This window comes from Pygoscelis adeliae, unplaced genomic scaffold (genome assembly GCF_000699105.1).
Source record: "Pygoscelis adeliae isolate BGI_AS28 unplaced genomic scaffold, ASM69910v1 Scaffold4, whole genome shotgun sequence".
Lineage (NCBI taxonomy): Eukaryota > Metazoa > Chordata > Aves > Sphenisciformes > Spheniscidae > Pygoscelis > Pygoscelis adeliae.
Window position 1 is genome coordinate 2,553,005 of NW_008824986.1, and position 18,747 is coordinate 2,571,751.

The window sequence follows — 18,747 nt, forward strand, 5'->3', positions numbered from 1 at the left end:
AAGCCTGTTTTATGTGTTTAGAAATAACTCTTTATAGTGGTGTTTAAGGAAAGAAAGTCAGGATGCCTATCAAGATAAATTACTTACTGCTTTGTAGTTTCTGTGGCACATACAGACATGTATGATATAAGTAGGCTTATATTGATGTAGTCTGTTTATAACCTTATACTGCCCAGTACCTGCATATATTTATTCCTTTACAGACAACTTGGCTGAGGAGGACAGCTCTTAAAAATTCAGAGTGAGGCTCAAGCTCCAGGTTTTGCATTCACTACTCCAGCATCACCTTTCCCGTATAGGGGACCCAAATAGATCCTGACCACTTCTGCTGTTTGCAGTCTAGATCCCAGTTCAGCTGTTGTATCTTGAGGCCCTGCATAATGGCATGGATAGAATCTCCTGACTGTGTTGTTGCCATATAAATACTTGAAGGAATCCTTTAGGACTAAAGTAAAATAGTTTTTAAGTTTATAGCTAAGACTCCAGCTGTTCTGGAATATGGAATTCAGAAGACATCTGAACTCACCATGGATGTGATAAATTAATATTGCTCCCTTTCACTCCACAACATTGAAAAGCTAGAGTCCACAGATGTGTTTTTGAACATATATGGCTACTTTTGACAAACAATGACTATATTTGAGATCTTGATACCTGTTTCAGGTGGATATGTCCAAAATAGCCAGAGTGCTTCTTGAAGGCCTATTAGAATTTACTTTTAAAAGTTTGTGGGTTTTTTTTAACATAAAATAAGTATTTTGGGGGACTATTCACAAGACAAAACTTCAACCTACTGAACTAGGTCTCTCTCACCACCCTAAATAGCGAGAGAGGCTCAGGATATTCAGAGGTGATGCAAAAGTGATTACTTTCTCTGATGACTGTAAGGGGACCTCAAGGAGTGCAGCCTTGTAAGATTTAAGTAAATCCTTGTGAGTACTTTATCACCAATACATACCCAAATAAACAGGCTCCATTTCACCTGGCCACATCTTGTTTATTTTATTTCTGCTAATGAGAGTACTTCAGTTCTGAGTTGTAACTGAATTTCTGATTATGGCTAACGGGGGGTGTGTTCTTTGATTCACATAATGAATACTAATAGTATTTACTGTTTTAATACCTATGGCTGATTGTATCCTTTTATATATCCTTTTTTATATAATTTTTTATCAATTTACCCCATATATATTAGTGTCAGTACTTGAAGAGATTAGATGATCGCTTAAATAGTTCTGCCCAAATCTTCTTTATAATCTACTGATCAGTTTTCAGATGGGAGACACAGTGCAAATATTAGGTAAACATTTGTAGCACTTCAGAAGTATAAAGAAAGTGGAATTAAAAACCTTATCAGAATAACTGTATTCCTTTGTTTGAGCTATCTCTTCAACTCAACGAAGTAGGAAGGTTGTAGAATTACTGCTGCCTTTGTTAAGACTGTTAACTGTTGGCATGTACCCACCAAAGACTCCACTGGAGACATGTTCTTGAGGCCTTCAAAGTTGTCTAGCTAATGCAAACATATTATTTTGTATCTGTATACCTTGGAGTGCAGAAGGATCTGTAATGCCCGTGAAGGTCTTGATCCCCTGCTGATGTAAATGAACTCCATTAAAAACAGTGGACATATGGTGATTTGTTTCAACGGAGAATCTGCCCTTAGATATGTACTGTTTTAAATGAAAATCCGACAGGAAAGGTTTTCTGCACATGTGGTTTTTGAGTCATTCAACTAAGGTTGTTTGCCAGTGTGTGAAATAGATAGGCCTGCATTTTACAGTGCATTTAGTTCTTGGGGAAAACATGAGGTGAAGAATAACATCAATTATAGTTAGGTTTGCTTTCTAGACATTGACTCTTGACAATTATGTTAAAAACTTGCAAATAAAGTATTTTTTTCCTTGTTCACTGTTCAATATTTTTACGCCACTTGCTGAGTGAGGTCATTTCATATTAGCTGCCTCAAAGATTCAGGTTTGCTTAGAGCCAGTTGTATCATTAGTTGCCACTTCGAAGTTACAGCTTACTAGAGAACTTCAAAAAAATCCCAATATTTTACATTGATTCTGTCTTCTTAGAAAAATAGGCTCTAAATATAAAGCTTTTAAAGGATGTGCTAATGTGGAACTGCATCTTTGTCATCTGAAAATGCATAGGTGCAAGCTGAGTTGTATCCACAATGCTATTACTGCTCCTGTTTACCTAGCAGTTCAGAAGGGATCAATTTTGTTGTCAAGGCTAACAATAGCTTGCAAAACATAGTAGAAGAGTCATTATTTACTTTGGTTCCTATGCAAGCATTGATATGAGAAGTGGTCACATTACTATGAAATAGAAAGTCAGTATCTACCTTTAGGGATTCCTTGAAGGTTTCAAGGTAAAGTTCAGACCTCTCTCCAAGACCTGTGTTTGATCATCTGTTCCCTGCGAAGAGTGTAAGCAATTTCAGAAATGGAAAGTAGTAGGAAAATTTCTAAGTCACCCTGAATATATAAGCTCAATTTTTTAAAGTAGTTGTTCCTTTCAGTTGATAGAGAATGTACTAATCATTTCAAGACATTTATTACATTACACATTCACTTTTAATGTAAAAGTTCTTTCCTGATCATCTCTAGTCTTTGCTTTAATATTAAGCATATTGCTCTGTTCACAGATTATTATTTTTTTTTAGCAAGGAAATAACTATGACTGAAGTATGATATATTGTATATAACAAGGTTATAGACCTAAGTGTCCAACAAGATATTACTACTTTTGTTTTCACTAGTATTTATTTTACTATGATTTACAAAATGAAACAGTTATGTTCATAATGTAGACTTCCTAGTGTACTGTAACTGAAGCCCAAATATTATGGTGAGTATACATACCTATTTCTTTAACATTTATGAGAATCTGGTCCTTTCCCTGGAAATGTATTGTGTACTGACTTAAGACTTTGTGTAAAGACACTTTCACTGTGTGTGGTTTCTTTCCCTTGGACCAGGGCAGTCCAAGGTAGTAATGAATGATTGCTTTAGACAAACAAAGTTCATCAGACATTTTGGATTTTCATATAGTTTCTGTACTAAGATGAAAAAAAGATTATTCAAAACAGCTAGTAGACACAGAACTACTATGGTAATATTGTACTGAAAAAATGCTGGGCAGTACAATAAAAGCGTTACCTACACTTTTCAAATAGCTAAGAATGATATGAGCACTTTGCTTATAGATAGAAATAAAAAGTTAAGATTGTTTGGAAAATATACAACTGATTCTCTTAAGACTTCTCAAATATCTCAAGACCTCAATCTTCTATTGATGCTGAGAATGAATGTGCTGTTAAATGAAGAGATTGTCCATTCTCATTGACAATATTTGCATTGCAACATCTTGGACATTTTGAAACTCACCCATTCTGTTTTACAGGAGTAAAATAATGAATGCTGCAGACTAAAGCACTACCAAACTGCATTGTGGGCATCTGAATTTATAAATTGCTTGTAGAGAGATAACACGATTTTTCATATGAATATGGTGATAATGGATTGGCATCAATAATAATAATTATATTAATGTTGTTCCATAAGTAACCCTGGACTATAAAAAGAGTATTACAGCAATTCAGAAGATAAAAAGTGTTTAATTTCATTCCTATATACTGCTAGTAAAGCACATGTTTTGATTCAGCGGATTATGCTTAACATCACAAATTGGCATTCTGTGAATATTGTGGTACTGGCTCCTGAAATGTATTAAAATTTTAAAAAATCCTTAAGCATGTATGATTTACCAAATGCTTTGATGAACTGAGGACCCAAAGAACATGCTTGCCAAGAGATCACAAATAACCATTGTTGTGTTTTCTATCATATTTATTACAGACTGACAAGAAAGAGAGAAGTAATGCCTTGAACGTTGCAATAGATAGCATGTGCAAGAAGACAAGAGACCTCCGCAGACAGGTAAGCAACCTGGGGAACTGAAAAGGTAGAAAAGGAGACTTGAAGGATGCTTTTCCACATTGCTATTTTCAGTTTTTGTAGCACTGCATTTTGAAAAAAAAGATTTCTTCTGTATTAAAAAAATACTGAATATGGTTACACTATTCCACAGAATATATGCATACAAATTTTCAAAACTCTGGGAAAAAACCCTACCAAATGATACTAGCTGAATATATGTATGTACATAGGCAAAACTCTGCATGGACACATGTCTAAATATGTATTTGCTATAGAAATATATCAGTAATGTACTTTGGACATCAAGATTTGTTTTATTTTAAATAAGCTTGAATTATTATTGGTTGTTGGAACAGATACCTTGAAGGGACCACTGGGCCACTATGTCTAATTCTTTACGGTCTGTTCATACAACAGAAAAGGATCCTTGGAATATCTGGTCCACAGTCCACCCACACATTTTGCATGCCGGTATCCTAAAATTAATGTAAGACATGGACCAAAATCCACAACTTCAGTGTACTGCAGAAGGTGAGCAGTAGACATCAGCTGTGTTTACATCGTTTTTCTGCAAGGAACAACTTTGAGAAAAATTGCAAATTATGTTGAAAGTATATAATGTGCCAGTTTAGAAAAGAGAGAGCTAGAAAGCCAGTAGTTCTTTCAGCCAGGCTGCCCCAACCAACTATATGAATATTTATGGCTACACAGAACATGAGCACATGCTGCTTTCATCCTGAATCTAGCTGTGGCTATTTATCAACTCTACGGTGGAAGAATATCCCTCCCAACTTTGTGTACAGTCTTACAAGCCAGCCTATGCTTCAAGATGATGAATAAATTCCTTCCTGTCTCCCATAATCAGCTAGGGGAAGCCTTGAAAGATGAGATGAATATAATATAAATATAGTGTTTACAACTAACTAGGTATCCAATTTCTGCTCGCATTCCATCAAAAATATGTTCAGCTCAGACACCTGGCAACTTGCATCACAAGCTCAGTGTGTCTAGGAACTCTCCCATTCTGTCCTACAGTCTCTTCCATGAGTTAATTAAACTGCTTATAACAGTTTACTGACTCTGTTACAGTGTTCAAAATCTGTTAACTAATTCAATTTGTGTGTTTCTATAAACCTTTGTAAAATGTTCAGGCTGAATATAATCATGCCCAATTTATAGTCAATCTAGAACCAGTAGTTTTCTCTAACCAGAGTAGCTCTATGGCTTCTTGACATTTTCCACTGGAAGGTATTTATGAGAAATATTTCATGGACTTCTTCCAATTTTGTGTTTATACATGCAAATTGCATAAAAATTGTTTTAGGAAGAGTGCCTACTGCATGTCTAATTCCTGATCTGGGAAACACGAAATTGTGAGTTCTGTGACTGCAGATACTGCAGTAGAGTCTTATTTGCTTTCACTTATGAACATTCATTATTCTGTCTCCCAGCACTTTTACTAGAAACATGAAAATTGTTATTTGGTCTACTCTTACAGCTTTTATAATACTTAAAATTTTTTTGAATGATACTGTGTACCATAGCTGGTATTACATTAGGCGCTCATAGTGGATTCAGGGCTATGGTGTGCACAATGTACTCTGCTTTCAGTCAATTACTGGGATTGCCTCTGCAAAATTGGGGTTGACGATGAAACCTTATGAAGCTGTAGTTTTGAAATCTCTTCAGTGTAGTGCACAATAAACAAAACCATCATATAAGTGCTGGCCCAGTCGCCACCTGATTGTGGGTTATGCCATGGGCCCCTATGGAACATCTTGTAGACCACAGGAAGTAAAGTGAAGGAAGGCTTGTATCTGGCAAGATTTGAAGGCGAAAGTAGCTATCTCAAGAACAGTGTGTTCTGGAAGTTGTAAAAATCTCTGGCTTTTCGAATGAAATTATTTGTATTCACTTCAGGAACTTGGCCAGTACTTGTGGGGATTTTAAACTATTCTGTTTTGATTTTTACTTGTATTGTGCCAGAGACGTGCATGTCATTTCTGTCTGTGCAATTTTACCTAGATCACTGCTTCCCTGCCTAGTATAGCTGTATGAATATTTAGGAAGGAATTGCCTATTTGTTCCAATTTCTAATTCTGAGAAATTACCATACTCGGTTCTTACCTCCCAGTTGTTTCCCAGTGTACCATGAATGAACTGCACAGATGTTTCCCTATGGTCGTTCCACAGTTTTGGTTGGTTGTTTTTTTTTTTTTAATGTTATTCCTGATGATATTCTTATATTTCTATGTTGCTGCTTCATCATGGATAGCTTTTTCTGAACACAAAGGAGATTGCCTTCCTGGCATCCCTTTGAAACAGGAAAGAGAGACTCTTCAATAATAACTAATCTTTAGTTCTTCCAGGACTTTTGCCAGCATAGTCTTGTGAGGCAATAGGCAAATAGAGGCAAACACAGTTTTCTATACTCATCAGGATATTGATGTTTAATGGTGTTGCAAACAGCTGCCGGGATTTTCTTCTCTATCCTCCACTGTTTGTTTTTGACAACCTTATGCCCCATGTTTTATAAACGTGTTTCTATGTTATTTTTTAGTGCACTTTGATATCAAAACAAAAACTCTCCATGCTTCCACTTCCATAACAGTCTGCTCAAAGGGTAAGAATAAGACCTTGCACCTTAAAAATAAAACAATTTGTCAGACATCATCCTCCCTCTGCTTTCCCCTCTTCTGATGGTGTCTCTTTCACTTCAAAATACGAGAAAAATTTTAATTACAGCACAACGACTTCCCTAGTATTGCCTGCTAGCACTACTGGTGCTGTTCTTTGTCTGTTTATATGTCTCCCTATATGGCTACTTAGCTTTTAGCATTTTGCGCTAGAGGTGGCCAGAGTCAGAAACAGACTTTCTGAGTCGTGGAAAAAATGATTGTTATGATTAGGATGAAGAGAAATAGATACTGCTTCAGATATTCCTTTTTTCTTTTGTCTTTTTCCTTTCTTTGTTCCACATTGTATTTCTTCATTCTTTAATGCTACACAAGCCATCTTTTGAAAATCTCAGCTTTGTGTATTCCTTTGCGTAGCTGAAACAGGAACGTAATTTCAAACTTGTTTGTATTCAGCAAAGACACAGCATTATCTTTTTTTTTTTGAAGAAGAAGATGCATTTCACTGTTTAATTGCAGGATAGAGGATTTCTTAGAACAAAATAATAATGATAATTTATATGTGAAAGGTTAATTAAACCAAGCAAACCAATAAAAACTACAGCAAAGAATTATGTGATGAGAGATAAAATTAGGCTGCTGGTTTGAAAATTGGATGCTTCAACCTCACCACAAATGTGACTAAGGTCACTGCAGTCACTGGTCCTCAAATAATACATTAAGGCTGCGAAAGTCCTACAATCTGGGCTATGCAGAACCCAAAAATATTTCTCTTGGAGATAATGAATCATGAGCCATGGATATGGTTCCACAGCTTTTTGTTCCTGATTATTGTAAATTGAAATCTTAGTGTTGAAACTGTGATTCCTCAAGGTCACATTCATGTACTTAATTTTAAGCAGGTGAGTATGTCTGTTTTCTTCAGTTGGACTTTTCCAACACAGAAATTTTAACACGTAATTTGGCAGGACTGGAGGTTCAATGTATTTTGTTCCTGGTAGTGAAGCTTTATGATCTCTTTCTTTTTATTTTTTATTTTTTTTAAATTCCAGCCTGAATAAAGCTGAGAATGTGACCATGACAGTAAAAATCCAATTTTGTGTTGGAATCCCATAGCCCTTGTCTTTGTAAATTACTTTTGAGAACATACAATATATCCAGATAGTATATCCTAATGCGATAAGCTACAGTAATTTAGAAGACAAAAAAAAATTCCAAACATAAACTTACCTGTATTTTTTTGGAAGATTTATCTGTCAGCATGTAAGAGCTTAAAAGCCTTTTGCGTTCTTTTCTGTTCCAATCAATATCTTTTATGTATATTGTAAAAATAATTTTTTGTCGTAGGAAATTCAGTGAACTTGATAATTTAGTTGCATTGCATGTATTGTTACAATTGGTATGTTTCTTGTAGTGTTCTATGATTAAAATGAATAATTGTGATGTGTAGGTTTATAACATGGAAAAGAACCTCTTGAGTGAAGTAATATACCAATGATCAGTTATAAGCTTACCTGAAACCTAATTTAAGTGAAGTAATTTGTAGCAGAATGTTACACTTCTTTAATAATTTAAGTACAAAGTTCAAGAACAATTAATTTAAATAAGAAAAACTGAACTTCAGACTCATTTATAGTTCTTTATGCTCTATTGATCTATTATCAGGTGGCATAATCAGTAGTCTCATTGATATAATTACTGTGAAGGCTACCATTTTGCTAATCAAACTGTATTGTTGGGTTTTCCAACAAGATAGAAAATATTTGGGTAATTTTGCAATTATGAAAACATGTGATGTAGACTATTTTGTGAGTACAAACATAATTAAATTAATATTTTCTTTGTAAAATGAAATAGCCTTCTCCCTTGGTGTCTGAACTTCAAGAGAGAATACCCAGGAGACACTAGGTTTGGTCTAACAGTAATTTTTCATGTGTGGAATCATTTAAATAGTCTATTCTATTCATCAAAGAACATGAATGTTTGTTTGGCTCCCTTGATTTCAATAGAACTAGTACATGTTTTAAGCATTTTCTATATCTTGTACTCACACACACATACACTCACACATACAAACATGCATATTTAGGTAGTGGTATATTAAAATTGTCCCTAAAATTAAATAGAGTTTTCTGTGAAATAGATAAATTGCAGCTGCAGTAGGTTTCAGACACATAATCCTGCAAATAATGCAGGAATACAGTGTGTACCTGTTTATGTTATAAAATACTAATGGACAATAATTACAGTAGATTTTAATAAATAGTCTAATTAGATACTAATGTAATGTTTTATTTTGCAGCTCCGTAAAGCCATTATAGATCACATCTCAGACTCCTTCTTAGATACCACTGTTCCACTTTTAGTTCTCATTGAAGCTGCTAAAAATGGAAGAGATAAAGAAATAAAGGAATATGCTGCTATATTTCGAGAACATACCAGCAGGCTTGTGGAGGTATGTTTGATCAAGTTGCACTTTTTTTGAATATATGGTATAAGTGACTTGCCACTGCACATTTCCTTTGCTGGCATATATCATAAAACAATTAAGCCTGGCATTTCAGGAAAGAATACATAAATGCCCTAGGGTAATAGTAAACAAACTCAATTTTTTATATAATGGTATGCAGTAAGATAGTGGGTTTTGTGGCATCAGCATTTATTAGTATTTCATTGCATAGAAATTAGGTGGTGGAGAATTCTAATTTGAGAAATTAGTGTAAGCCTTTCTACAACGATATTCAGTGGGAACTTGATCAAATGTGTGATTCTAAGGAGTATTAGCTCAAAGTGTTCAGAATACTACTACCCAAACTACATGAGACACCGTATTAGTGTTAGTTGTTTGCCAGCTTTCTCACTTTGAAAGTTTATAGCCTGTGTAATTATATGCTGAAGAGGAAATGGTGTTCTGACACACAGTTTAGAGCCATGAACCCTCTAGCAGACTGAAAGCATGTTGGCGATATGCTGAATAAATTCACTCGCATACATTGTATACTCAGTATTCATTTCTAAAGGATATACTTCTTTATTACTTATAAATGATGCTTCTTCATCACTTAGAAATTTGCAAGTAGAACTGGGGGGAGATTTTAGTTTGCTGGACAATCAGTCCTGCAAATGTGACTAAATATTCACTGACTTAAACTCATTCGAACCAGAGCTTGAAACACTGCTGGAATACTGAAGTCATGGATTTTGCAGGAATATTATTTCAAGTATCTGTAAGGAATGCATTGCTAATTTTTGTGGGTTTTTTTAAGCTTTTAGTGCTTTTGTGTGCAGTAATGCAAAAATGGGAAAAATCAATTAATTCACTCTGTGGCTGGAAATTTACATAGGAAAACTGTTTGGCTCAGAATGAATTAATTAATCTTGGGTGATCTACAGATAATGAAAGACAAATAGGTAAACAGCTGAAGTAAAAGTAGGGTATAGTATTTATGTTTTTTTTCATGGTCATGTAGTTACAGAATAAGACTAGTTATTATTCTCTGATTTACAAGAGTGTCTTATTTTCACCATGCTGCAAAATCAAATGAGAGCTAAAACACAAACCCAAAGTTTAAAAAAATTTTCAGGTTTTTAATACTGAAGCTAAACCAGCCTGAATTTTAAACCAGCTTGATTTTTAGAAAGGATGGGTGATCTCTGAAGATCAGATAACTTTACTGAATTTGGAAGTGAGTCCAGGTCAGCTCAAATACCCAAATCATTATTCAATTTAGAAGATGTGAACCTAAAAATCTAATATTCATTTCCTTTCATGGGTTTGAACTTGTTTCCCAAATGCAAGGAATAGCTGGGCATCAGAGTAGGTTTGTGATCAAAGGGGCTGATGGCTGCACAGATACACTGCCTAAAAAATCTACAAGGACATGTAGCAGCTGCCTGTGAACATAAGATTGCCCAGAAGATAGCTATCCTTGGTGATGTAGGAAAAACTATAGCTAAGTTTCGCAATTCCAGCATAGTTACTACCTAGAAAGGAGAAAAAAAAAAGTCAAATGTCCTTTTTCAGCATAGACATTACTAGTCCATTTCGCAGAGTCCCTTCTGCAAAGTGATAACCAGACTAGACAGTGATGCCTCAAAAACTTAGAAATTGCCTTCGTTCACCTCACTGAATGATTAACTTCAGAACCCTGTGTTTTTACTTACAGTTATTACTTAACTGCTATTAAGCAGAGCAGTCTAAGAGGGCAAGTATGTGTATAGTTCATGAATGTAAATACTAGTGGAGATTAATTTACTCAGATTATTCTGAGGACATCACGCATTTATTTTACAAGAAAATTAGTAAATCATAAATCATGTGAGGGGATAAAAGCAAGAGTCTCATGCCTGTTGTATAAAAGTGGTTATATTACATGGTAGACTGATCTTACTGTATGTGTAAATATACAGTGTGTGTGTGTGTACATGTTTATATTTATGCTGTGACTTAATAAGCTACCTACAGTGAAGAAAACATACTTTAAAAAATGTTCTAAGTAACTGGCTTTCAGAGAGACTGTACACAGTGCCACCTCCTATTACTGAATTAGTTGTTCCAAATTGTCGCTTTACTGGTGCTTATATCGTATGCTGCTATTGAAAATTAACGTAAAATAAAATTGAAGTTATCTTCTGGATATCTACTAGAACTGAAGTATCTTATTTAAAGGTTAGTTATATTGGTTTAATGCACTTAACAGTATCTCTAAGTGAGAGCTTGATTGATGGCTTTTTGAGAAACTGTACTGCTAAACTCTCCAGCAAATTAATTAGATAGTAGTTGTACTGCATCTGTCAACTGCTAGCCTATCAGATGTAAAACAAAACAAAAATGAAAAAATATTAACAGCTAAGCAAGTGGCCACAAATGGCCTTTGTACATATAAACAGATCTATCTGATTTTTAAGAAAAATTCAGTCATTTCCAACAGCATCATAAAAAAAAAATAATTATGGCAGCTGTTGTGTGGAAAGTGTAATACCAATTCAAAAGGAATAGCATTTAAATACATTAAAGCTGTAAATTGGAAGCATATTTTGGTTTTTAGTGTCCTAAAACCTGTTAAGCTGAGTATATATATATATTTAAATTGACAGTAGTAGAGCACTGCACTGTTGCTTTAATTTATCAAGGAATAGAACAGATAGATAGGCTTAGATATTACTAATGTTAGTTTTCACAAGTGTATGTACTTCAGAAACACACACATCAGAAACTGAGAAGTTTTGGCAAATATGTATGGAGCTTGGTTTCCAGCTGAACGTGGTGCCATGGCTAATGGATATTCCATAGAAATAGGGTATAGCTAAAAGTGCTACCAAAATCAGAGAGCCTGATTCTGCAAGAAGGACAGGACAGATAGAGAGGAGATGAGTTGGCTTTGAATCCTTGCTACTTCTATTATCCATTTATTTATCAAAGAATTCGCTTCTTCTTGGTGAAACTTCTAATGTATAAACATCACCTGTCCCCTTTGGGACAGCTGCTCAGCCTTTTGTCAGGGATATGTTTTCATAACATAGTATTGTCTGCCATCTCTAAGATTTTGAGTTGGATGACAGGTTAATTCAAGATCCAACCCTGTACAACATTTCCAGAGTTTATGAGAAAGTTGTCAAGCATCTTTGAATTTTATTAGAAGGTTCTTAAATGCCAGTTATGATTTGCATGTTTACAGGAGAGTCCTCACATTCATTCCTTTGTTATTATTTCCTTCACTGTTATAAAAGCCAACAAACAAATCCCCTTAAAACTTTCAGGTTATGAAATATAAATCTGGAAAGCTAGTCACATATGCTATTGCAGAATTGGTCTTGATCTCTGCAACTGAGAATAATCTAAGTCAAGTATTGAAGTGTGAGATCATGGGTGGCATATACCTGGCTATGGAATACTAACAGACACAATAGTTGAAGGTAAAATACTTTAAAAGCTAAACAACTAAGAAAAAATTGTTGCAAAAAATGGTATTTGACAGTAACTATACTAGAGAAGGCTGGTAGGTGAGGTAGATGAGACATCAGACCATCGTAATATCACTATGAAGGCAGTTTTACCACCTACATGTAGTTGTGACATCCAAGGAGTTGGATGGATTGTGGGCACCAAATGATAAAGCAAAGGCCAGTGATGCAAAAGCAAGACTGCCCATATTGCTAAATACAAAATACCTTATTTATTAGAAGAAAAAAGTTTTTTTCTTTTGTCAGCTGCAAATAGCCTTTATGGAACATGGGACATAGTGAAGCTGCTTGCAAGCATTGAGACGTGAAAACCAGCTCAGATGCTGGCAATCCCTAGTTTTTGTCTTGGAGAACAAAAGCTAAGAAAAAAACCATTTACATTCTCACTGTCCTTTTTTTCTGAATGTAAAACACCCTAGGTGTGGATCTGAGCCCATTGTAAACCTTTGACATCCATAACATCCCGTGGTAAAGAATTTCACAGCTTGACTATGTGTTGTGTAGAGAAGTATCCGTGAAACCCCCACATGATCGTTTCATTTGCTGTCCCTGAATTCTTGTATCAGAAGAGAAAATGAGCACCAGTCCCTATTTTCCTTCTCCATGCCACTTACAGACCTCTGTCATATCCTCCTTCCATTGTTTTTTTTTCCAAGTTGAGTATTTATGGTCTTTTTAAATTTTCCTTGTTTGGAAGCCATAAAAGGATCACCTTGCTACCTTCCCTGTACCTTTTCCAGCACCTTCCAGCTCATGAGGTGGTAGGTCAGAACTGTGCATACTATTCAAGATTTTCAAGATATTTCATGATGTTCTCTTTCCACATCTATTTAATTCCTAATAGTGTTTCTTCTCAGATGACTGCTGAACACTAAACCAACTTTCACAGAAAGTTTATATGATAATCCCAAAATCTTATTCCTGATTAGTACTAGTCTGCTGAGGTCCATCATATATATGTACTATAAGATTCCCACACCCCCCCCCAATGACTCACTTTGCATCTCTCTAGACTGAATTTCATCTTCTGAGTTATCATCTAGTTATCTAGTACCATGAGGTCCTTTTGCAAATCTGCATTAATTCTTTTATTTACTACTCTGAATAACTTGGTAAAAGATGTATAAAAAAATTAATAAAAAGTTAATGCAGACACTGTGACCACAAGGAGATTTCTGGCTCACGGCTTTCTCCCACCTGAGGCTGAAAAAAGTGATGCTAATCTATCTGTATCAGCTGAGAATTACTGTTTACTCAGCCACCCTGATTCTTGGAGGAGCTGTAGGATCTACATGCCTGGATCTCAGTGCTGCATACACAGTACAATTCATAATCTAGCTCTTTCTTAGCAACCTCGGGGAGGGCATTCTTCCATTGCCTCCATGTACGGAAAGAGGTCTGTCCATTTCTGCTTGATTTTAACGTTGCTCTTTTGAAAGATATTTATGGCATAAGAAAGCGCTATGACTATTTCCTTCTCATCATACAAAGGTAACTTTTCGCACTTGAAGATACGTGCTGTGAAATCAGCTGTATGTACTGTCTGCTGAAGTTTAATTCTCTCCAAACTAAGGAAACAGTATTTTTTAAAAATGGAGCTTTTCCTGAATATAGTCATGAGTTCAACCTCCTCTTTAAAAAGCAATGTCTCAGCTCTATCCTGCCAAACACACTGTTCCAGCTGAACATGTTCCACACACCTATGAGGCTTGCGAGCAACATCGTTGAGCTGGGGTGATGATGTTAGTGTTGCACCAATGATGAATTTGATAATATCAATTTAAAAATGGAGACAGGACAACATATTATAATAAAAACATGATATTGCATTCTCAAAATAATTAGTGAGGCATAATTTGAATCAGCATAGTTTTATTACCTACTCTAATATGTCCTTTGTAAATGTTAATATACACTGTTATTCTATGACTCTGTCAGTTGTAAATGACGCTGTTGTTGCCATATTGATAAAACCATCAGTGTTTAATTTTCCTTCCATGATATTTCACTTGATTGCAGAAATTTGCAAAATAAATTTCTGAATCTGGTCCACAAAGACCTGTGTATCTGTGTAGTCAGATCTCCAGCCACATAAAAATCGATTTTAGTATTGCAGCCAGTAAGTCCAACGGTGATAGATAATGCAATATTTTGATGTTACTGGATTAGGATGTAAGTCCATTTTTAAGTAAAACAAACCATTGATATTTGTGTTATTTCCAGTTTAAACATTTACTTGTCCGCTCAAATTAAAACATGTGCTAACAATACTGCCCCCCACCCCCCCCATACCCACCAGTATCACATCACTTGTCGTGACGCTTGTTTTGTCTTTCTTTGAAGTTGAGAAAGTCAGGCAGGTATTCTGAGATTTGGCTGTGTTGTCTTTTTTCAATTTAAAACCTTATTTACCCCATTTACTCTTAACCCAAGATAAAGATTTCCCAAAGAAGATTTCTCTTGCTTATATTAAGTGCCTGTCTCTCCTTTGACTAAATGACTAGTTTAGTCTGGATGTCTAATTTCTAGATAGCTGAAGCGAGGTGAGATGAATTGTACCTTGAGAGATAAGTGTTGGTCTATTTTGAGACATACGTTATGTTGCATTTTCTTATGCTCCATATAGCAGTTTTTAATCAGGTGTATCCTGTTTTTCAGGGCATTTTTTGCATCTGTTTTTGAAAGCTCGAGGATGTTTGAATAGAAGATTCTGGTATTGTTTTGTATATAAATAGAATAGACTGAGTTGGGCATTATAAAAACAGAAGTTCATCTTCTCACAAAGGTTTCTCCAACAATGAATTTGAAATGGAAATTAGAAGTACTACTTGAAATATCAAGTGAGATTTTCTGTGGTTTCTATTTCAATCTGAAAATGAAAACTTCTCAAATAGAAACAATAGGTCTTGAGAAAGAACATACTTTTTTTTTCCTCTTTGAATATGAAATGTTAATTGAGCTAAGCTAAATTGCCCGCTACACTGACTCACTGCTTATATTGTAATTTAAGAAACAAACAGTATCCTCATAGGCCAGTGACCTTTGTAAATCAGCTTGAGGATTAATATCTCTTACAAATATCTCTCTTCTGAATTAGCATTTGGAAGTTACAGTCTTTCCTTAAAAAAATTATTTAAGACATAACAATATAATATACTTCAGAAGTATGTATATAAATTCAGTGAAGTACAAAACGTCAGTGAATGGAAAGACTGAACACCATACCAGATCTGGGGCGATGATGTTTCCAAAGGTAGTAGCAACTACAGGTAATATCTTCTTCCTTGTTTTCTTATGTTTTCTCTCTCCTGAGTTTATTAACTACTCTGTGCTCTTACCCTAGAGGTTCTAGCTTCTGTTAAAAAATGCATACACTTGGGATGTTAGCCACACTTACCAGGAATGTTAGCTGGTGTGTTGCGGACAGCGCTAGTATTCGAAAAGCTCAAACAGTGGCAAAGTATTTGAGATACCTTGGTTAACATCTTTGCGCTATTATAGCAGCACAATAATTACACAAAACAGAATCCCTTAGTTGTAAATGTGAATAGTATCTTCAGATATATGGAGCAAGTGAAATAGTCCTCATTACAGAGTAAAAACAAAAAAACATTAAAATGCCCACTTTGGCTATTATATTGAACACTTCGCACAGATGAAATGGACACTCAGCAGCTGAAGTATTTTCATGAGTACCAAAGGTCCCATTAAACATTCTTCAGATGGAGGTTATTCTAGGCTACAGTGCCTTATATTGCTCATATACTCTAACAAATATTCGTAAGACTGAATATTGATTTTGTGACATTGAAAAACTAGGATATATTGTAGAATGAAAAAAGCAACCAGATTTGGGTTAAGATTCTGTTTGTACTGTCTTCGTCTGTGAGCTTTGGCTAAAATAAATTCCAAAAAGATATGTTTCTGTTAGAAAATGCTTGTTATTAATTTGAATTCCTTATTATAATGCAGCAGTTTTGATAAAAATATTTCAAAAAACTAAGATTAACTGCATTGAGATTTCACACATTACGTTTTGCTTTGAAATGCCTTTTCATTTAAAATGTTACAATTAAATTGCAAATCTAATCAAAATATTTGATTATATGGAAACATTTTTGAGCAGTCTTGTCTTCTAGGAAATTTCAAAATTAGCTCTCAATATAAACACTTCAAAATTATGAAAATTATGACAAAATAATAATGAAAAGACTTAGGGGACTTGGTTGTACTTTATAGTCCCTTGTAAGACATGCCTGTTCTTAGTGAATATAGTGTTCTGGCCTGTGGTTCACTTCTACCAAAGACCAAAACAAATACTGATATTGAGAGAACAAGTACGTAAAAGTGAACAAAAGAAAGGTAAAAAGGAAGACTGAAATGTCATATCTACACAAGGGAAAAAGCAGGTCCTTGTAACTAGAAATTTCTTGTTCGGGAAAGCTGACAGGCTGTTCTCCAGAGCTGATCCATCAAAGAGATGTAATGCTTTCTGAGAGGAGGAGTGATAGGCTGGGTGAACTTGAGATTAAAAAAGGAATTTGATGGGAGCAGGGAAGAATCCTCTGATTATCTTTTCTTTTGGCACAGATGCAAATCTCCCACTGCAGTGTTTAAAGGTCAGCTGTACCAAGCAGAGGCTGAGAGATTCAATAGGAGAAGTGGAGGCGATGATGAAGTGAACTTTGTGTTCTTCATCCCTTCTCTCAGTACACGAATATGCCATATTCTCTGTAGTTTGATCTAATAACACTGACTTCAGACCTACTACTCTGATACATAAACTTGAGGGTTTAGCCTATTGCCTAATTCTTGCCCTTGTGTTTTTCAGTTTTGACTGTATTCCAATACGACAATGCTGGCTTCTAGGAATTAGGATTTCTAAGGTTGAATCTGTTACGAACAATGGACAGTAACAGACAGCACATATATTTAAGTGGATCAGTGTTGTAACTGCATCGCTTTACAGTGATTAACAGTAAATTCATTTGCCCTTTTTCAAGGACCGGGTACTGTAAACAAGATAGTCTCCATAGGAGCTTTGTCAGTGAATTTAGTAGGATCACAATCCTACACTTTGAATTCTATCCACATGCTTAAGGGTGAGCCCACACGATGCCTCAGACTGCAGGCTGGAAATCTGGATGGTTTTATATGTAAGTTTTGGTTGCAAAGCTTATAAACGGTTTTAAATGTTTTCCTTTGTTATCAATTTTACTTTTCCTAGACCAGAGATCACATTGCAAAAATGAGTCAAGGATTTCTAAAATGTTTTATGATCCTTTAAACTCAATTAACATGAAATAAAGACTTCCACTGACACAGAAACATTTTGTTAGTACATTTATTCCATATAAACTACAGTAGCTAGGAGACTATCTCCAGCTCTGCTGCAATTGGAATTCGCTGTCTGTAGATGGCTTTCACAGTAGCTGCAGGAATACAGCTCGTGACACCATTCACAAAGAGAAGAAAAACTAATAAACCTGAGAAAAATTACTTAGATATTCATTTAAGGGATAAAGGAAGGGTAAAAATGAATGAGAGGATTAATTATATTTTTACAAGATATTTGAAATGTAGCCTACAGTGAATGCATAAGAATATATTGTAATGCAGTAATGACATAATGTAATACATAAGAATATACTATGTGCCTGTGGCACAGGTGAGATTTTTACCACTGGAGCAGTACAACATTTATTTTGCTTTACAGACAACTTAAGTTATCTAGTATACATACACGTACGTACTTCATTATGAGTGATTTATGGATTGTTTTATAGCCACTGCATATACAATTGGCTTGAGCATTTCATAAAAAGCTTCCTCAGCATGTTTACAGCTTTACATTTCAATTTAAAGTTTGGATTCATTTCAGTATGGAGACTTTTTTGAATAGCGTTAGCACATACCCAGTCCTCATGCCTGTCCTGGTTAGTTAATATTCAGTGAGAAGAAAAAAAAACCATTGGCACTAGGAAATCATGGTGTTTAAAGTGTCTTTTCATGAAGCTACTCTTTCAATAAAAAGGCTCTTTTAAGCTTTCCAGGCACGGGCCCTTCTGCCCCGGCCGTCGGTGTTGCAAGAGCCGAATCGGGCTGGGCCGGGCCGAGTGCTGCCGTGCTCCGTACCGCGCCCCCTCGCTTCCCAGCGGGGGAGCGCCACCTCCGCAGAGCGGCCGCCTCCACCCTCA

The 18,747-nt window shown here is 35.4% G+C and overlaps 1 protein-coding gene across 1 annotated transcript in view; it reads left to right on the top strand.

Moving 5' to 3' along the window:
- Nucleotides 1-18,747, top strand: part of CTNNA3 (catenin (cadherin-associated protein), alpha 3) — a 561,928-nt gene that overhangs the window by 322,524 nt on the left and 220,657 nt on the right. Inside the window, exons 8-9 of the mRNA XM_009325826.1 lie at nucleotides 3,870-3,950; nucleotides 8,889-9,041. Of these exons, the coding sequence (XP_009324101.1) occupies nucleotides 3,870-3,950; nucleotides 8,889-9,041 (234 nt within the window). The remainder of the gene's footprint in view (nucleotides 1-3,869; nucleotides 3,951-8,888; nucleotides 9,042-18,747) is intronic.